The following is a 21,515-nucleotide window of genomic DNA, read 5'->3' on the forward strand; positions in this document are numbered from 1 at the left end:
CGCCATGGATGTATCCACACTTGGTGCGTCCTGGGAAAGCCAGATGAGTAAGCTACGGCTCTGGCCACAAGGAATTTACTGTGCCAGGAGCAGGCCTTAAACAAACATTCCTCAGTCACTAGGGTAAAGGCACCATGAGCTCGTTCCCTTCCAGAATGCAGAGCTGGGAGGGGAGGGATAGCAGGGATGTGCAGAGCCACCTCTGAGAGGGTCCTGGAGGAAGAGGAACGAGGCTGCAGGCAGAAAGAAGCTCTTGTGTATCACCCAAGGGCAGACAAGAGCAAGGAGGGTCCTCGAAGGCCAGACAGGTGCAGCGTGGGGTGGGGTGGGTTGGCGCTAGGACCCCGAGGACCTTGAGGGCTGAACTGACCTGGGGTGGGGGGCGCAGGCTCAGGAAGAGGAGCATGGTGATTGATTTGCATGTTAGAAAGATCAGGGCAGTCCATGGGGGATGGATGGAGACCAGCTGACCATGAAGGTGACTGGCAGAACTGTCTGGGGAGCGGGGAGGAAGCCCGGATGGAGGTGCGGCAGGCGGAATGCAGTGCAGCGGGAAGTGTGGGCTTATCTGGGTGACAGACTGGACGTGACTGATGATGCAGAAGAGGGAGAGGAGGAGTGGCCCGAGGGCTTCCAGTCAGGGTAGATGATGGAGGAGATTCAGTGGAATCAGATGCCACAGATAGAGCAGACTGGAGGCGAGAGCAGAGCAGGAGCTTGGGGTTACACTGTGAGGCCTCTAAAGATGTCTACACAGACAGGAAGGGTAAGTCATTGGGAAGATGGGGCTGTGGCTTCCTGTAGAGGGAGGTGGCATTAGTCATATAGATGATGGTTGAATCATAGGGAGTCTATGCACAGGAGGTGAAATGAGACTAAGCAGCCAAGGAAGCCTAGAGAGTAATCAAGAGAATTGGAGGATGGTTAAGAAACTGCTCCAGGGAGTGAAGTCTTTCAGATGGGGGAGCAGTTAGTGAAGGTACAGGCTGCAAATGGGCCACTGAGGGCTGTTTGGCACATGCTGGTAAACCCAGCACTCAGGAGGCTGAGGCAAGAGGGTCGAAGTAAGTCTGAAGCCAGCCTGGGCTACATTGGGAGACTCTGTGTGAACAAACCAAAGCAAAACCTAAACCCAGGTGGTAGTGAGGGGAATAGGAGGAGGAGCGATGTCCCTACAGAGTAATGCAGGTCCTGGGCCATTTCCTTTCTTTCCTCGGCAGGGGAGGCTTAGCACCCTGCTTCTCAGGGAGGTCAGACTGAGCGCACCACAGGGGCCGGGGAGCCTGGGGTTCTCGCACCTCTGGGCTGGAGATGAAGAGCATGCAAATGAGCACCTGGCTGTGAGTCAGCGCAGAGCAACAGGCTGCGGCCGCTGCCGCTCTGACCCGCGTGCACGCAGCCTCCCGCCAGCCCAGGGCAGCCTCCGCGCCCCCGACCCCGCCAGTGCCGGGGGTTACAACCCCGGGTCAGGCCGGCTGCTGAGATCAGCACACCTGCCTCCTCACCACCTGCCCCCTGCCCGCCAGTCACACAGTCGTTCAGAAACCGCTCCCTCCACTGTTAGGGTACCAGGCTGGGACGACAAGGACAGCCCTGAAAACAAAGGCAAACGTCACGATTCACGTTCAGCTCTGCAGCCGCCTAGGAGTGGATGAGCGGCTGTCTGTCCCCACCAGGGACGGTGTCCCCAGGAGCCAGGCAGAAGCCTGCGCGTGGCTCGGGTCAGAGCAGAGGCAGGTCCAGAACCAGCTCCGGGAACCGGCACCGGGAGGGACTGCCCTTTGCTGGGCAGCACAGCTAACTCCAGCAGGGCCCAGGACACTTGACAGCCACAGCTCCTGGCCTCCTCCCAGCGCCTCCTCTGAGATAGTGACTTGCTGAGTGACTCACTGGACCCCCTCATGCCCTCTCCATACACGCTCTTGACTGCCTCGACCTCTGTTTCTATACAGAGCCGGAAGTCGTCCTGCAGCACTCCCGCCATGATGTTGGTGGAGGCCACCTCTCTGGGACTCCTGGGCTGTTTGCGTTCCTGCAGATTGAGCCAGGGTGTGTGTGTGTGGGGGGGGGGTCCAAGTCCGCCTGTGGCCTAGGTTTTGGGGTCTGATAGTTCATTGTCCTGCAGACCTACAAGGAGGCCCAAAATGATGCAAGAGAAGGCAAAACCACTTTGGGGAGGAAGCCGAGGTGGGAGGCCGAGTTAGCATCGTTATTGTGACGTGGATAGTTCGAGAATCACAGAAGGATCCCAGCCTTAGACATTTTCTGTAGCAAAAGGAGCCCCTGCTAGTTCAGACCAAGGCACGGATTTGCTCTGTATTACTCCACTGATTATTTTAAAGCAGAACAGGAAAAAAAAAGAGAAAGAAAAAAGAACCAGAAGAGTAAAGAAAAAGCAATTCCCAATGCCTGGGCCAGAGTAGAGTAACCACCATCTAAACAGCTGTTACATGGCTGCTGCTTGTTCCTGTTAACTGCTTGAATCAAGTTCAAGGCCTGGCAGGGGAGGTGTTCTGGCTGGCTTAGCAAGGAGCGAGACTTCAGAGGTGGCCACCACAGATGGCAGCGGATGTCACGGAGCTCGCAGCAGAAGCCGCCAGGGATGCCAGCTCTCAGAGCTAAGCAAAAAGCTGAGAAATACTCAGCCAAGTCAACTGCCAGTTACATACCCCAAGCATCCCAGAAAGCCAGGGCCAGTGTGAGAGTTGCTTTAATTAATAGCTTTCTGCTCTCTTCACCCAAAAGTATGTTGGCCCATGGCTGTTCAGAGCTCTAGCATGTCAGCTCCGAGCATCTCTGCCCTCACCCAGCATGGCCAGCCAGGCAAAGGGGCAAAGGTGCATGATTTGTAACCCCAGCACTGACTGTCTGGTCTAGGATTTGGAGCGACAGTCATCATCTTGCAGTGCCCACTGCTCAGTTCGTTCTAGTACAGTACCGGGCAGTGGGTGCCAGTGTAGACTCGAGGCCCACAGCTTGGGGATGAATAAACATCTGCTGTTGGCCAAGCACCATGCTGCTAGTTACTCAGCCACTGGGACCCACAGTGTCCCCATCTGTTAATGGGGAGAATAGCGCCTGTCCACAGGGTGCTGGGACAGGGGCACCTGGTATTTCACATAATGCATCTGCAGTGTGCCCTGCACCAAGTGCTTGAAGAATTGTTAGGTGAATGCCTATAGTTGCGGTCCCTCCACATCCCATGCATTTCAACATCTCGTGGTTGTAACTATTAGGAAGTCAGTCTGCACTGGGCTGCAAATAATCTGCAGGGTTGCGAACTCAGAAAAGCTATTATAAAGTACTTTATATTGCTTTTTTATTATTGCTTTTATTATAAAATTATTTGTCATGTTAGGAAATTGTGTGAGTAATCTCAGTTGTCCAAGGTAATTTTTTCTTTTCCATTAGAACCCCATGTGTTACTCAAAATCAGAGTATCGATTTATTCTACCACACCTTTATCAGTTAGAAACCAACTAATGAAACTTTTTTCCATTTCTTTTCTTCAGGGAAAGACAGATTTGGTAAGAAGTCTTCCCCAAAGCAACATTTGGAAATACACTGGGCTAGACATACACATTTAACTCAATCACTGTTTTCTGTATTTACTTTTTCAGACATCAAATGATGAGGGTCAAAATACCAGTTGTGTCCCATGTGACTCCCATAGATTGAAATACGCTGTTTTCCAGGGCAGAGAACAGGCCGATGTCGTTAAGAATCCATCATCCGAGTTTCATTTTCTTGTTTGCACAGGAGAGGAAACCAATGGAGAAAACTGCTCAGGACATGCAGGTGCTGGGACCAGAAGGGGCTACAAAGGCAGGATGATGAAAGACGAGGGACAGAGTCCCCCACAGGTGACCTCCAGAAAGCTCACGGGTCTGGAGCTGATCACCTACAGAACGGGGATCCCGTACCCACCTGGCTGGACTGCTCAGCTCAGTCCACACTCTATGAAAATAAAGTGCTTTATAATACTCAAAATGAGTTTAAAAATTGATTATGGGGAGGATGGATGAAGAGATAGGCACAGAGGATTCTTGGGGCAGCAAAACTCTTCTGTCTGTTGAGCCAAGTCCTGTGTTTACCCAAAGCCAACGATGTACGATGCCAAGGGTGAACCCTCACGTGAACTGTGGACTTGGAGTGATCACGATGTGTCCACGTGGCTCACCCATGTGCCGCTCCGGTGGGAAATGCTGACAATGAGGGTGGCTGTGCATATGCGTGGGGCAGCAGACCCGAGGGAAACCCCTCCACTATCTACTCGGTTCTGCTATAAAAATAGTCTATTAAAACTGATTTCACACACACTGCTGAGATGGGCTCTGCCAAATGTGAAAATTTAAGAAATTTAACTCTTTATTTAACACCAAAGCTAATGTCAAGTGTTTATTTAAAAAAATAATGGCACCTGCTTTGAATTCATTGATGACACCACCACATGGTCAAGCTCTATGGAGGAATTACAATTTTAGGCTGACATGAAACTAGGCAGTATCTTACAAAATAGAAATTCTGCAGCAGATGTCACAACCAACACTCCAGCTCCTACTTTGAGAGCTGCTATTGCCTAAATGTATCTTTGACACATAGCGCGTTTTGTTGAAAGGTTTCTCTTAGGACAAACACAGCAGACATGCTTTAAATAAATTAAAACTGCAAAGCAGAAATCATTCCTAAAACAATCAAGGTACATGACTTTCGTGCTTTTTTTTTTTTTTTTTTTTTTTTTGGAGACAGGGTCTCACTTTGTAGTTCAGGCTGGCCCTGAACAATGTAGCCCAGGTTGGCTTTGAACTCAGAGATCCTCCTGCCTCAGGCTCCCAAGTGCTAGGATTATAGGCATGCACCACCACTCTTGGCTTTGTTTCTTATATCCAGAGAACTGCATTGACTTCAGAAGATGGTAGGTCAGTTCTGCTTTTTATCTTATAGGTTACTAAACTCCTACTAACTATACTTTTTGTTGTTACCTTTTTTCAACCTACTCTTGAGGTAAATAGGGCAATCTCATCTTTCTCAGTGATTTATCTTTTTAGACCCATTCTCTCCTTAGTCATGTGTAACCTTCTTGAAATAGCTCTCTCTAGATAAACCTTTAATTCTAAGTAATGCCTCTAAATTAAAGAAATATGCAAAATAGGCCATTTAATCACACAAGTCCTTATTAATAAGTATATTTCAGTGTTTTCCCCAACCAATACAACTCTATCTGGATTTAATACGAAAATGCTCCCATTCAGTGCAAAATAATTTGGTGTTTAGAACTCAACCAAAAAGGGCAAAAGTAATTAGTTGCCTGAGGGAGACTGTTCCCTCCCAGTTACTGAACCTATAATTAGGCCTGATATGCTACAGAGGTGGGGGCATAAATACACAGACAAGGGCAACATTTAAAGGAAAGAACAGTGACAGCGCTGGAAAGGCTTGAATGCTGGACTGCGGATTGACAGAGGGCAGCACAGCACTGGCTGCAAGTGAAAGGACAAAAGGTCCAGGAGATCTTAGCCCACCAGCAGGCCACAGGGGTCAGGCAGGCAAAGCACTGACTCTGCAGGCCAGAAAGCTGGGAAGGCTCCGTGTCCTCTGCCCCAAACCAGTGTGGAGTGCAGCGAGCTGCCGCTTCACTGTGAGATCGGTTTTGCTTTTGTTTCTTGGGGTGGGGGGTCGGTTCTGGTGTAATCATACTCAAAATATGAGGTGAACAAAACCCACAAAGGAGTGTTTTAAATTTTTTTTTAATCCTCAACAAATTGTCATTTTCCTAGCGATCATGATAATAACATCACCAGAAAATCCAGTGCCAGAATCTTAATCATTCAATAATGTTCACAGGCTGACCAGGGGCGTATCCATCCAACTGGTTTTCATCTTTAGCCAAGCGTGAGATGTTTTTTGTTTTTGGTTTTGGTTTTGTTTTTTTAACCAATGAAAGGTGGGGAAAAAGAGATGAGTTGCTTAGATGTAAATTAAATATTCATTTCCAGGATATGTCACAGCTGTATCACTAGTTTTAATTGTATGTTTATAAAAATTTAATTTTGCCTTCTGCATTGAAGAGAACAAGCAGTAGGAGGTAGAGTCCCTAAGAAGAGAATAATAAACTGCAGAATAAGTCTCCTTGAAGTATATAATCTTCTTAAAAAGTAAAAAGCTTCAGGAACTTTCCACAAGACACTAAAGTAAATATGCCATGTAGGTCGTGCATATCCAAATGAAAACAAGGTTATCCCCAGCTAAAGAGTCAACAGACAGGAATTCACGATCCAGATCCAGCGGGATGGTTAGGGCTGAGACCCGCAGGGATTCGGGATTTTCAGAGGGAAGTGGTTTCTAGCAGGTTCTGCAAAGAGCTCCAAGCGCAGCAGGTGGAGGACGCTGCTTCCCTTTCTCCCGATGTTCTCTGGAGAAGACAGACTGACTGATCGTGGGCCTGAGAAGTATCAGCCAGAGCAGGGTTGGTAGGCCCAAAGGAGCGGGGTGACTTCCTACGTCCTTAACGGAGCACTGCACCTCAAGGGCTGGAAATCTCAGCCATCCTCCCCACACCCGCAGCAGCACCTACACCTATCCCAGGCACAGGCTGGGGTCACTTGGTGGGACCCCTGCAGACCAGCGTCTAAGTGATGGAATCGAATGCCCACAGGTCAGGGGCACGGTGGACTTGAAAATCTGGCACAAAAGCAGCACACAGTTCTTCTTCCCTCCCTCCCTCCTTTGATCTGGAGCCCTAACTGGCCCTGGGTTTGCTGGGTCACAGTGTGTAGTCAACTCTGGAGGCCACAGGAGTCTCCTGGGCAGGGACACGGCTGCGTGACTGCGGGGGGGGGGGGGGGGCGGGGTTCTCCTGGTTCCAAAATACTTTCTAACCACAGATTTCATGAAATGATGTTTATTATTTTAAAAAGCTGAAGTCTGGAATTAGATAGGGGTGATGTTTGAATGGTTTGTGAATTTACTACAACCACTGAATTGTACATTTAAAAAGAAAAGTTTGAGTTGTATGAATCACACGCATACACGCTGGGGTTGTACTAAACGCCCAACTCTTCCATTCTCTCACAGCATGGCACACAATGTTCATATTTCACGTCCCCAGTGTCCCCAGGGCATTGCCCTAAGAAAGCTGCTTGCAAAATATTGCACTTAATTTAAATCCAGGAGCCCTGACGTCTCCTGGAAGAAGAAAATGGACAGGAACTCGCGTCTCTACACCTTTGGTGAATGGTGGAGACCACAGGAGGGGAGGCCCGATCAGCAGCTTCCAAGATGTCCTCCTCCTCGTTATGAGCACAGAGAAGCCGGGCTGCGGACAGGCCACAGGCCCGAACGCTCCGATGCTTCCCCCAGTGGCAGCGCGCTCGGCCATCGCCCCGGGGACCTGTCCCCAAGCAATCCAAAGGGACAGCTGGCACTTCTGGGGCCAACCTCGGACCTAGTTCATCCCGTCCTGGCTGGCCTTTCTCATCACTAAGAGGAGCCTCTTCACCTCCGCCCGGGTGAATGTTCCCGCTAAGCTCATCCACCCCAAGCAGCCAAAAGCCCCATCTTCCTGCAGCGTTCCCACCTCGGTGCACATCAGCTTTATTAGAAACTACAATTCTGTTATTCTTCTTCGAGGAAAAAACTCTGCAACTCGAGCAGCACTGTTTTTCATTTCCCAGATCCTCACAGTGAAATACATAAAGTGAATCACATCTGCAAAGGGTTTTTTTTATCACAATCAAGGTTTGTCAAAACACAAACCTTGGGGCCGCGGATTTAGCTCAGTGGTTTCGCTGCCTGCTGCACAAGCGCAAGGACCCGAGTTCCATCCCCGGTACCAACAAAACAAAACAAAACAAACAACCTCCACAAACCTCGGAGTAGTTAGTGCTCACAGGACCCCGATTAACAAAGCCACAGCTGGGGGAGGTATGTACTGGAGGCGGGGCATTGCGACCAGAAGGATGAAATCAGGGGCGTGGCTCCCTGGGCATGAGAAGGGGGAGCCCCCTCCTAAGTCCTAGTGCCTTACACTTAAAGACTGGCTAGGTAACGGGTACACTGTGAGATTTCCGTGTGAGGCGGTCACACACAACTCACCAGGCGGAACACTGTGGACAGAACGAGGCTGAAACCTGCGAACAGCAGGGTGGACACAGAGATGCACACACTTCCGTAGGCCACAGTGCTCAGCGCTGCCGAGGTCTGTGCTTTCTCACTGCCGAATCGCATCACAACCTCGCGGTTTAAAGGACTCAGGGAAAACACCGACAACGGCGACCGTGAAGCTCGAGTGGGACAGAAGTTTAAGGGACTTGGGTAGGGGAGGCCCATTTTCTTCTGGGTCTCGAGCTGTGCCAAGTGCTCAGCAGACAAGGGTTCACCGTGCTGGGCTCATGGGGGGCAGGAAATCAGGCTGATTAAGGCAGTGAGCAAGGCAGGGTCAGCTCTGCACCAGCTTCCCATTAGCCAGGTACAGGACTGAGTCAACCGAACCGCAGCTATTTACACCACACAGCTCCAGTCCCCATCCCTCCCGTCCACACAATGGGTCCACTGAAGAATTTGGTGATATGCACAGTTTCCTTTTAAACTAAAAACTCAAGGGAACATGAAGGCAGGAAGCAGTGGCTTCACCTCGGTATTATTATCCTCTCGATGGCACACAGAATATGGTCCCAGTTTTTACAGAATACGGCGAGGAGAGTCACAGCGAAGAAGGTGCCGAGGATGTGGAAGCGGCTCTTCATCATGGGCGAGACGAACTTGGCGATGGTGGACACGCACACCAGGATGACGGTCATGAAGGCCAGGACCACGTTGATGCACCTGCCCAGTAGCACCTTGGCGTTCACGGTGTCCGTCTGCAGCGTCTGCTGCTCCTGCTGGTGGAGCTCTAGCTTGGAGATGCGCGTCTGGCAGGACTCCAGGGCTTCCTGCGGGCGAGAGGACAGCGGATGAGATGCTGCGTGGCGCACGCTGCCTGATGTGCAGAAAGCCCCTGGCTCGGATCGCCCAACGCCTGCCCAGGGAGCTTCCAATGCCCACGCTCACGGTGACAGTGACAGAGGCATGAAACAGGGCCATAAGGTGCATGTGTCCTGTTTTCATGGACAGACTGAGCAGGTGCACAGTCAAATACCATCGAGCAGGAATTGCAGTTGTGCTTGCTGGCTCTGCCTATATCTGTAATACAGTGACACGAAACACTGGCCCCTGATGAGGGCTGGGGCTGCCATTTGTGTCGGCAGAGGGCCCCACCTTCAGCCATGGTGTCGCCGGATCCTACGGCCAGACCCCACCTGCCGGGTCAGAGCCCAGCACATCCACACGCAGAGGGAGAGGGAGGGAGGGGGCTGCACGGGCTGGGGCAGCTCTGTTTTCGCCACTCTTTGAGGCCGGGTTCCTCGGGCCACGTCCCTGGCCACCTCCTGTCCCGCACATTCTGAGGCTGTGGTGACTGAGACACAGCTTCTCAAGAGCACCCAAGGCACATGGCCAAACGTGCACTCGAGGGTGGAACCAGCCGGCCGCAGACAGCCCTGCTTCCCCACGGCCTCCCCTCCTCGGAAGGGTCAGCGCCTCACACCAGGGAGGTCCCATCACCCAGCTCCACTGAGGCAAAACCCAGGTCTTCCCAGCCACCCACTTCCTCCTCCCAGCCTCCGCCTGCGCCCCAGTCACCGCTGGCCGTGACCTTGCACAAATCCCCCTTTTGTGCCCCAACTCCATGAATCCATCTTCTGCACAGCAACCCAACTGATCTTTTAAGGTGCATATTCACGACACCCTTTTTCATAAAACCTCTCCCATCTTTAACATGCCTTTTGGAGGCCGAGTTCCCTTAAGGCAATTTCTTATTCCCTCACAGTCCTCTGTCCAAACTGGTTTTTTCCAAGCTTCAAAAAGAAACACAAACTCACCCCAGGACCCCTGCACACACAGTATGCTCTGCCCAGTTCCCACCTCTCCTCACCTGTTCATCTCCCACTCATCTCTCAGGTCTCACCTCCACTGTCGTATCCCGAGGGAGGTCTCCCCTCAGCCCTCGTTTTGGACCAGGAGGCACATATGCTGCATATGGACAGGACTAGGCCTACCTTACTGTCACTGTCCCCTCAGGCACAGAGCCAGTGCGGTGCTGCACACTGGCGGAATAGGAAAGAGACCGGGTGCCAGCAACAGGATGAGCAACAGGGAGCAGAAAGGCCCTGTAGGTCACCAGCCCACTGTCTAAATCATCTGTCAGTGCGTTCACACGATTCAAAGAGAGCTGTCCTCTCAGGTCTCGGCAAGTGCAGCGGTTCCAACACCGATTTGCTTTTCTTCCGCTGAACACACTCTTCGGGCCAGAGAACAGGGCTGTTACTATAGTAACTTCCAACACACGAGCCTACCGACCACAGGGATAAGACTTCTCCCAGCACTACATCCTACAGCACTGGCTTCCTGCAGGCCTGTGCATGCATCCAGCAACGCCATGGACCCCAGGCTTCCTCACTGTGCCGGGCACAAAGAAGGTGACGGAACAAGAGCAAAGACCTGCGTTTCAGGCCCATGCATTCATCTCTGATCGGGGAAGTGGATCGCTGTACAAATACTCTGAGCTGAACTGCCTTGGAAATGTGGCGAGAACCAAGGAGACAGGAAATAAAGATGAACTTGAGCAGGCTGAACGGCAAAAAGCACCAGGGATGTGCTTATAATAAAAATGTAATAAATATAATATAATAAATATAATAAAAAGAATGAGCAGCATATATATTTTGGCTGTTTATTATGTATCTGGCTAAGGCTTTGGTATTTAAATGTATTATCCCATTATCCCATTTGATCCTCTTGACCTACTGAAGCAGAGCTCATTGATTTTTCCATTGTATGGATGGGGAAACTGAGGCACAGAGCACGAGCTCATCTAGGGTCCCACAGGAAGAGTAGGAGGGCCAGGATTCAAACCCCCATGAAAGGGAAGGCCTCTGCAGTTACTCACAGATGTTCTCTTTACAGCTCCGACCTGAAGATGAAACTGGAAACCACTGACATCAACTCTTCTGTGGGTCTAAGTCCCCTTAGTGAAGCCCCTCCCCTCTACTATCTGCCCTCTTCACCAGCGGGATGTGTTTCTTAAGAAAAAGTAACCCAAACCATCTCCTGAACAGGAAGCCTTACAGGCGTTCCGGACCTCAGTGGAAACAAAATGACCTGACAAATGGCTGGACTGCTCCTCAGGCAGTGGTCAACACTTAAAGTGGGTTCAAGGTTCTCAAACCAGAGGCAGTGAGGTGACGTTTCCTGGCCCAGCCCTGGGCCAGCCACTCCCCAGGGGTCTTGTGTACCATGCTCTTCCCTTTGGGGGCAATACTCCCATCAGCTCTGACGCTTTGGTCCCCCAAACTGTGCCAGCAGACACCTGGGAGAAGCATGAGCTCAGCCCTCAATGCAGGGCAGAATGAAATGTGCACAGCTGAAACCACAGCTCACAGGTTGCAGCAGAGCTGCTACCTTTGCTTCAGTTTTGCCCGTTGTAAAGCAGGGCCCAGACTGGCAGTCAGAGACAGAGAGAAAATAACCACTGTCTGCTGAGAAAAGCCACAGACGTGAAGCTGAACAGTCACTGAAGAGTACATCTGTTTTGGCTTTTATTTTTTAAAGAGACAATGAAGAAGCCCACAGTTGCTTCTGGACAGTGGTAGTGTCACACCAGGAAACACTGAGGGGCCTTTGTTTATGGGAATCCCTTTACCCCTCCTTCCATCCACCCAACTCTGCCCACCTGCCCAGTCCCACCTTCTCCAGGACAATCATTCACATCCAGTACTCAAGGATGATCTGTAAGAGCTTGTCCGGGCCACCTCACCTCTCTGTGCCTCAGTCTCCACATCTGAGAAATGGGGTTCATAGCAGGAATGACCTTCAAGGGATGTTGAGGGGCACATGGGAAATAGAACAAAAGGAAACACTAGTGCCTGGTGCATAGTACACATGTGAATGCTTGAAATTCTTACAAATACAAAAGCTATCCTCTTAGAGACGCAAGGCTTGCTCAGGACCACACAGATGGCGTGTGGCACACCTGGGACTGAAATCCAACATTTTACCACTGGAGACAACTGTCCCAGACGTCGCAGCTTTCTGGGTACCACGTGTCTGAATCTGTGTGGCCTGCAGAGCCTGTGCCCAGGCCCTTGTTCATGTGTTTTGAGCCCTTTGGCCACTGGGCTACTTCCGACCTGGCCAGGAAGCTTCCTGAAGGCAGGATTTGCCTTCTGTTTTAAATTTAGTAAAATTCCGGTGGTGCTGGGCCTGGGGTAGATAATAAATACCTGATCAAGGCAGAAAGTGTACAGAGGACAGCTTCTTAGTAACGCCGTAACGGGAGCTAACAGAGTTGGCGGGGGAAGTGTCTGTCCCCTAGGCCAGAGTCCCTGAGTGCCCTCGGCCTGTCTCAGGTGTTAAAGACTACAAAGCCCCTGGGTGGTGTCCCATCTGGAGGGCACAGTACCTGGATGTCCCGAGACCGCTCGTAGGCCTGGTAGGCCACCTTCTCCTCGGCGCTGGCCAGCTCCTGCTTCAGGTTGGCTGTCTCGTGCTGGTGCAGGTCTGTGAGGTCGTGTAGTTGGTCCTCCAGGCGTTCGTACCTGGACAGAGACAGGAGCCAGATCTGAGTGGGATGTGTTATAGATCCTCACCCCTGGGGTGGAGCGCAGACCATGCCTGGCTCTTCACCCATGTCAGATGAGTACCTGGGCTGGCTACAGTGACCACAGGACGGCGCTCAGGCTGGGATCAGTTAGGAGATGGCTTTCCAGGGCCTGCCCAAGGCCAGGACCCACTGCTTTGCTTTGCCCTCTTCTGCCCTCACACATAGTTCCTGGGCCTTCACGGCCAGTGAGCCCCTTAGGAAGGATCAGTGCTGCTAGGATCAGCTTCATTCTGCGGCCAGTTCTGACCCTGCTCAGTGTGCACGCTCAGACACGACATACTTTCCAGCTCTTGGAACTTAGGTGCCAAGAAAAATGTAAACTTTTTACAAACTATACATGGTTTACCAGATGGCATTTCCGAAAGTCCAAATCTAAGATAATACAAAGATTCCTTTTCCTATGCCCTGCCCACACCCCAGAGAAAAGACTTTTGTTTGAGACTCTATAATGTTTACTTTGAACAGGATAGAATGTTTGGGGAAGACGCCTGAGCTTGGGATGACTTTGATCACTGCCAGGTGCAGACGTTTTGTAGGTCATGTGCTAGAGTAATTTTTATAAAAACAAAAATGGTGCTAAGCTCATATAGAAGGGCATTTGTAACTTGGGATAAAAACGCACATCCGAAAAAGGACCATCTCAAACTATATAGATGAATTTAAGGTCAACAACCTTGGGAAACGTCGTGACTCAAAAACAGTTCTCATGTAATGAATATGTCTAAGTCAGAGACGCATATGAGAAAGCTTTAAAAAATTGTCTCAGGGCTGGGGATGGAGCTCAGTAGTACAGCACTTGTCTATTACTTGTGAGACCCTGGGTTCCATCTCTAATACCAAATAATAAATAAACAGAGATTAAAAATGGTTTCATAAAATATGAGTTAAAAGGCCACATTTCTGAATTACTATATCCTATCACAATCAATTACAAAACATAGTATAAGCTAAATTTAAAATGCCACAGTATCCATTTTATCTATCCTTAGAAATTAACATATTCATTTTGATTAAAAATCTTTTGGGGGATATTTTTATCAGGAAAACAGGAATAATCACCTATTTGGACATATGCACTTTTTATTAATAACTTTAAGCTCATAAAAGCTGGTCTACAAACATACTTTAAAAATTAGCTGACATAATCCACAAGATTTGAATTTATACTCTGAATCTGAAGATTACCCTTGAAAGCTCTTTCTTTAGGGTAAAAAATTTAATGATAAAAAACAGTACATAAACTGGGTGTAGTGGTGCAGGCCTATAATCCCAGCATTCTGGAGGCTAAGGCAGGAGGACTGAAAATTTGAGCCCGGCCTGGGCAATTTAAGGACTTGCGAGATTTTGTCAAAGAAAGAGAGAGAGAGGAGAGAGAGAGGAAGGAAGAAAGAAAAGTCAAGTCCATAAAAATACACATATAAAGACTTCAAGACTGCCATACCAAATGAAGCCCACATTGTTATGCACTGAATTAGATTTCTACCTGATCGCTACGATGGAGGGAAATGAAATATAGACCTCTGAGTCAGTGTAAGGAGACTGTAAGAGGGTCCACCAAACCAGCAACTTAACTCACACGTGAGTCAGCCTGCGGTGATGTTTTAGGAGACTTGTGTGTATAATGTCTTTCTCTAATTGTCAGCTATACGCCCCTGTAATAATTTAAGAAATTATGAAGGATGGAAAGAACTACTGACCCCTAAATGCCTTTTGATCTACATCCGTACTTACTGCAAATGCAATCATTAGCACATACTTCCCAGCAAACAATCTCACAGCAGCTACTGTCTCAGGCAACAGAATTCTCTGACACACCTGTATCTCTCCTCCTGCAGGGTCTGAGAAATGAAACCATATTCTCTCTTGAACTGCACCTTCAGCGCCTCGATGTCCTCCGCCAGCTGGGCCTGGGTGTCCTTGATCTCCCGCAGCTCCTCCAGAATCATGGCCAGCTTCCCTTGGCCGCCCAGCGGGCCAGTCCCGCCAGCCCCAAAGGACTGGTTCCCGTTGCTGTCGCCCGAGCCCGATGTGCCGCTCGAACACTCGTCATCGCTGCCGTACTTGGGCTTGTTCACAATGGTGGCGCTGCCCCCGTAGGGCCTGGCACTCGCCTCGGGTCTGAACTCCTCTAAGGAGTTTTTCAAGTGAGCGATGTTGTCAGCGCTGCCGAACTTATTCCGGATCAAGTTGGCAAACTCTCTGGACTTGTTGAAAACAAACACGGGAGGTGTGAGGGAGACCCCTGGCATGCCCGACTTGCTGCTCTCCAGGCCGTGGGGGGCAGTCCGCGACTTCACCTGGGCATCTTTCAGAGAGTGCTGGATGTCCTTCAGGTTGTCTCTGGCCATGTCCTTGGCGCCCCGGGAGGCTCCATTCTGCTCGATCTCCCGCAGCTTCCTGTGATACTGCTCGAGTTTCTTCTGCAGCTGGAGGATGGAGTGCGCGGACTTCTGGTTTTTCTTCTCAAACACCTGCTTGATGCGCCCGGCCTGCTGCTTGTCCGCACTGCTGACGAGCTTCAGATACTCGGCCACGTTCCCATCTCGGGAGGTCTGCTCGATTTTTATCTGCTCTGTCACCTTTAAAATTTTTTGTCTCAGGCTGTCTGCGGTGAGTCTCACCTTGTGGAAGTCCAGGACGCCATCGGGCACATCGAAGTTGAGGTTGGTGTCCGACCCTCCTCGGCGGATGTTCAGGGGCAGGCTTAAGGTATTCATGTCATGACGTTCTACCTGAAAGGGACCGGAAAGAAGCACTTTAACATCTGGAGCCAAACGCACAACCACTGTGACACCCGGCACATGCGCTTTTAGTTCCAGATTTTCAAACCCCGAGAAGGGAGAGAGGGAGGGAGAGGGGAAGGGGGAGAGGGAAGGGATAAAGTCCCAGCAGGCATAGCCATCAACACAATAAGATTATTTTCATAATGGAATCATTAAACAGATGTGACACAGTAATAGGGTGCATGATTAATTTTAATAGTTGAATAACACAACAATGCTGTCTAGACATGGAGACAACTCCAAACCACAACCACAGTGATTTAAAAAAGAAAAGAAAAACAATGATAATAATAAGGCCACATGAAATAGCTTTCTCAGCCAGGGGCCACGGCAGCACGGAGCAGAGTGTGCCCAGAGGAAAGGCCACAGCATGTGCCAGCTTCGGGGGATCCAGGCACAGCTCTGATCTCACGAGCATGGTGGGCGAAGAGGGCATTCCATCTCTAAACAGGTAGGTACTGAGTGCTAAAGAGCCAGGGCCTGAGTCCACATCCTCCCTCCCCACCTCAGGACGCTCTACTCTTCCTGTCCTTTGGGTCTTCGCAGTGCTTGCACACACTTTCCAAACAATGATTCACAGGCCCTAAAGTGAAGCACTGCAGCTGTCCAGTTTGCAGCCCTCTGATTAGAATAGTGCCTTGATATAGGGTTGCCACAGAGACTGAACGGGAGGCAAGACAATATTCAGTACACATTATCTCTTTTTCTAACAGACTCATAGGCTGATAGCACGAAGTTAGCAAGGGATTGACTTACTGGACCTCACAGTGTTGCAGTGACCCGTTTCCAACAATGAGCATTAACACTGCCACATGATAAATCCCGCCCGATGCTTCATCCCACAGAAGGGAGGCCCAGTAACAAGGCAGGACATGATCCCAGGTCACAGGGTCGGGCCTCCTACATGACTTACAAAAATTATTTCTTGGGCCCTCTTCCCACTCTGCCATGAGGGAGAGAACTGGCTGCTTTATCTGGCAGAAGAGCATGACACAGGAAAGGCTGGGAGGAAATAAATGCCCCACCACTGTAAGCCCAGAACTCAGAATGCATGGAGATGGGATGGCGGAAGTGAGTCTGTGCTTGGTCAAGAGGGAAGGATGAGTGTGGGGATAAAGAAGGCTCAGGGTCATCGTCAGGCCCTACAGCGATGGCCTGGTGAAGCTCACGGAAGCTATGTAGCTGTGGCTTATGGTGGACCCAGGAAAGACTGCATGAAACACAGAAAATGTTACTCGGCGCACACAGGATACTTACTGGTAACTACAATCAGTAAGGCTGGAAATTTTTTTTTTGGAACTGGGGATCGAGCTCTGGTCCTTGTGCTTGGGGGGCGGGCAGCAGCACCACTCAGCTAAATTCCCAGCCCTGGAAATTTAATTTTACTGGAGAGGTCAGATCCGACCACTCTTCAGAAGCTTCCTTTACCTCCCAAACGCAAGAGCGGCCAGGCCACTGCAGAGGGCTCGCACCTGAAGGAGACATTTGTCTCCTGGGACCAAAGCACCCGATGTCCCAGAACAGGTGTCTCCCCACAGGAATCACGCTTGTGACATCTGCCACTCACCTACTTCTCATCGAATCCTACACATTCTTTGAAACACAATCAAATGTCCCTTCCTCCACGAAGCTCTTCCTAGTTCCAGTGAATCTTCCTCCTTTCTGGAAGCCTCCTTGTTGCTCTGCCTTTTGCTTGTGACACTACCTGCCACCTCATCACTCATGTGTGGATCTGAACCCCCAGTGCAGTGAAGCAGGGGAAGGATGATGTCACAGCTCTACCCCACTGTGATGCCACATTTCCCATGTCCACAGGAGGTTGTCAATCAACTACAGAGACATCAGTCTCTGTGCCAAGGAGTCCACACCGAAGTCATTTAACAGGATCAAAAAACGACCTCAGATGTTCTGCCGGAAATATCCCAAGAGAAAGTCTCCCAGTACCTACAAAATAAATTTAACATCATTTCTTTTTTGGGGGGTGGGATGGGGTGGAGTTTAAGACAGGGTTTCACTATTCAGTTCAGGCTGGCTTTGAACTATGTAGGCCAGGCTGGCTTCAAACTCATGGTGATCCTCCTGCCTCAGCCTCCCGAGTGCTGGGATTACAGGCATGTGCCACCACACCCAGCTGCGTCATTTCAAATGGATTCAACTAAACTAAGATTTTTCTGAGCATTAATATGTAACAAGTTATACAGATACAAATAAGGGTGTTTAAACTTGAAATATAATTTACACTCAGAAAAAAGTACATGTAAAGGAGCATAAAATGCAAGGAATTCTTACAAACTGAAGACATCCAGTTAAAGAAGCTGGGAGCTACCCTTGGTCCCCCTTTCATTCACAAGTACATCATGCCACCTCCTGGCTTCCAGCCTTGCAGCTCAGATTTACCTGCTGTACACATGCCCCTGCCGCTGTTCAAGAAACCCTGTTTGTGAGTCCATACAAGCTTGTTCTTGTTCAGGAGCCATGGAAGAGATTAAATTATAAAGCAACTGTTTGACATTCTCTGTTGAGAATTCCCCTATCATGTCTGAGGAGAGCAAGGTTTTTATGCACACATCACCAAGCTCAGAAGGAAGTGCCATCTGTGCGGCCTCCCTGAACTCTCCCGAACCAGGCAGCTGTCCAAGCAGGGCGTCTTGGCGTGGTGAACAGCAGTGCAGACAGCCTCGCACACACAGCAGTGTTCTTGCACGGAGGGACGGCCTGCTTCCCTCACTGCACAGCTGTAACCACTCATGGTGGGGCCTTAAGAGTCCAGGTTGGGGAGGAGTGGCAGCCAGAGACCCAGATCGATCAGTCTCAGGGAAAATCACCCGACTGGGGTCTAAAGTCAGAACTCTTTGGTAGGGTGCCCACTATGAGGATAACTGAGAACTAGTATAAATACTGCTGAGTGTCAATAAATCCCGAGCACAGACCGAAAGGATGGGTCTGAGCTAGGCAGAAAGATGTGAGTCCTCTGTGCCCCGTTTAACCTGGACCTGCTCTGACCTGACTCCTGCGAGGGATGGGGTGGCTGGCTTCAGTGTCAGGACCTGGGATGACGAAGGCTCACGATCACCCGGGGTTAGTGCACCCGTGGACCACGAGCTCCAGGAGGCGGGTTCACTGGGGCACAAGCCACACATCCTTGGGGAAACCGAGTTGCATCTGTGGGCTTCTGTACCCTAATCTATAGAATATGGAGATGGACCCGGCGATTCAGAATACTGTGTAATGCCAGCCCTCTTACTGTCTGACAGTACTGCAACAGTCAGGACCATGGGTTCTCCGGAGACAGACTGCTTCGGCTTCCACCATGATACCCCCTTCCCAGCTGCTTTTTTTCTCTGTGGCCTGGTTTCCTCTTCTGAAAATGGACATAACGATTCTTCCATGAGTCCTTGTGAGGAATAAAGGAGACAAGGCATGGAAAGTGCTGCAGGACCTCCTGACGCACAGAATGGCTTCAACAAATGTTTGCTATTGTTAGATGAATTTCATTTTTAAAATGTACCTGTTTGTACAAAAGGAAAACAACCTGCAGAGTGTTAACAATGGTTATGTTTGCACCCTGAGGTTAGAAGAGGTCTTTCTTTCTTATGCTTTTATAGTTTCTAATTAAAAAAAAATGCATTACTGTTTTGGCAAGAAAGATTTTCGTTCTTCAATGACGCTAGCCTCCTCCCAGAATCACCCTGGATGCAAGCAGAGCAGCAGCACCCCGGCAGAGTGGCCTTCCTGACTGCGTTTTCCTATCAGGATCAGAGATGTTTCCCCTGTCACTTCAATGTTCTGGAACAAAGGCGGAGGAAAAGCCCAGTCCCGGACAGACGTCAAAACAGACCCCAAGTCGTCTCTGCAGCGAACACACAGACTCCCAAGGGAGTGTCGCGGCACACTTCGGCGTCACCCTCCAGCCTCCCCGGGAACGAACAGAAAGGGCAGAGCCCAAGGCAGAGACAGCACCGAAGCCCCAGGCCACAGGACTGAAAAGGTGCCGGGGCTCCCGTGGGCCCTGCAATGGCCTGGATGTGGACTGGCCCCTAAAGGTTTGTGAGGCTGCAGCGGTGGGTGGAACCTTTAAGAGGCGTGGCCTATCAGAAGGCGCTTAGGTTACTGGGGCGCCGCCCCCAGGGCAGGATTAAGGCTGGTCTCACCAGAGCGGATCAGTTTCCTCAAGAGCAGGTTGGTGTAGAGCAAGGCCGCCCCACACTCCCAGCCCCCTTCTGCACACAACAAGCAGGTTCCCTTTCGGCTTTTCCGCCATGCTATTTAATCCTCCCAGGTCCTAGAATCATGAGCCAAATGAAGCTCTATGAGTTACTGGGCCTCAGGTATTTTGTGAGAAAATGGACTAAGAGGGGCAGGGGCCGAGGCTCTGGGTGATGGCACAGATGGCAGCTGCCTGCTTGGTCCTGCGGCCAATATGATGACCCTGGGCCTGCAGGAAGGAGGCCTGAGTGTGACACAGAGAGGCTCAGGGAGGGGGATTCACACATGGGCCGCGGGTGCTGAACCTGCCACGATCACTGACACCTTTTCCTGTTCCTCTCTGCTGTCTGGCATTGTCCCCTGGCTCCTAAGACCTGGAGGACGAGCCTGCTCCAAGGAAGACTGTCACGTTAGTGACAGGTGCGGCATCTTAACTGCTCTCTGCGTAGGTGCTGCCTCGGGACTATTTTACAAAGGAGAAAACCAGGCACAGAGAAGTTAGGTAAATGGCCCAGGGACACACAGCTAGCGCAGGGCAGAGCCAGGGTGGAAATCCAGCCTCACTCACCAGGACTGAGTGCTTTAGGATGAGGCAGGCGCTATGCTAAGGACTTTATAGGTGACCGTGTATTTGCCACACCAGGCCTCTCTCACGAGAACACGAGGCTTGGAGAGGACAGCTATGTCTCCTGATGCCCCCGGGGAATTTGCAGTTGGGCTGGAGCTCAGTTGGGATTTATGAAACACGAAAGGCTGACCGTGAGGGAAGCCATCTTGCCACATCCCTAACACGGCCACCGAGGGCCTGATTTAAGCAGAAATTGTGCCTCAGGCTGCCCCAGCTCATGGCACCTCTGCTGTCCCCCACCCAGAGCCCAGTGACACTTCCCATAGCCACTCAGTGTCTGGCTGGAGAGGGTCTGTAAAGGCCACTGTTCTTGAGCTGTTTTTCTAAAACTGCAACACTGATTTAGGCCCAGTGATTTTACAAGGGTTCAAAGCTGCTTTTAATAATGCGAAACGTTTATCATCTCTGTGAAGACAGACAGTGAGGCACAAGCAGAAGGTAAAAGGCAGACGAGATAAGGGACCCCAGGAGAAGGAAGCCGTGCCTAAGGGCCGAGCAAGTGAGGGTCTGGTAAGTGAGGTCTGGTAAGCGAGCCCTGGTTGCGTGGGGCCAGGAGCTGGGGAGGTGGGTTCTGCTCAGCCTGGCCCTGGAGGATATAAACGGTGCTGTGTCTGCTCCACCAGAAGGGCAGAAGCCTTCTGTCACTCGTCCCTGGGCCACCGATGCAAGGCCGTAACTGTCCCTCTTGCTTTCTTGTTGCACACTTGCAAAATGACCAGCTGGACAGTGGACACAGCCCCGGGGAGGCTCAGTACACTAGCACCCAGCGCTTGGACTTCCCGCTAACGGAGCCACCATGTAGTGGCGAAGGAACCTCGAAGCTTGAGGAGGCCCCTCCTGTGCTCTGCTAATAGAGACGGCAGTACATCCTCGAGGACGCTGCCCAGGAGGCTCCACGTCCGTCTCCGTGTCTGTCTCAGAAGAAGCAGGCCTGGCTGTCCCTGCACCCTGGAAAGGCACAATCTGCAGGAGCTTCACATAGCATCCAAAAGGACATTTTATTAGTAAAGTGCCCTGGTCCAGTGTTTGCGCTAATGTGTCTGGACGAGGAACATTTCCTCTGATGGCTCAGGTCTGAACCCTGAAGCGGGGCACTATGCCCAGCGACTTCCGACTTCCGACTTCCATCAGCGTCAGCGGTTTCCCCTACAGTTTCTGCCCGGCCCTCTCCCTCTCCCTCTCCAGGCATCAATCACAAAGG

General features: G+C 50.6%; 1 protein-coding gene across 14 annotated transcripts in view; it reads right to left on the minus strand.

Annotated features, from left to right (window-relative positions):
* Positions 1 to 4,344: 4,344 nt before the first annotated feature.
* Positions 4,345 to 21,515, minus strand: part of Tmcc3 (transmembrane and coiled-coil domain family 3) — a 216,354-nt gene continuing 199,183 nt past the window's right edge. For 10 of the 14 annotated variants that reach the window (XM_013072291.3, XM_087192597.1, XM_087192599.1 and 7 more), the window contains 3 exons: positions 14,513 to 15,429; positions 12,497 to 12,632; positions 4,345 to 8,930 (listed from right to left, as the gene is read on the minus strand). In XM_013072291.3, coding sequence (XP_012927745.1) covers positions 8,628 to 8,930; positions 12,497 to 12,632; positions 14,513 to 15,414 — 1,341 coding nt within the window. In that variant the 5' untranslated portion in view covers positions 15,415 to 15,429 and the 3' untranslated portion in view covers positions 4,345 to 8,627. The other 4 variants (XM_021258463.2, XM_004844953.4, XM_087192602.1 and 1 more) reach the window with 4 other exon arrangements.

The sequence above is a fragment of the Heterocephalus glaber genome, unplaced genomic scaffold (genome assembly GCF_053883595.1).
Source record: "Heterocephalus glaber isolate CG9 unplaced genomic scaffold, H.glaber_assembly_v1.0 deba00001572, whole genome shotgun sequence".
In the NCBI taxonomy this organism is placed as follows: Eukaryota; Metazoa; Chordata; class Mammalia; order Rodentia; family Bathyergidae; genus Heterocephalus; species Heterocephalus glaber.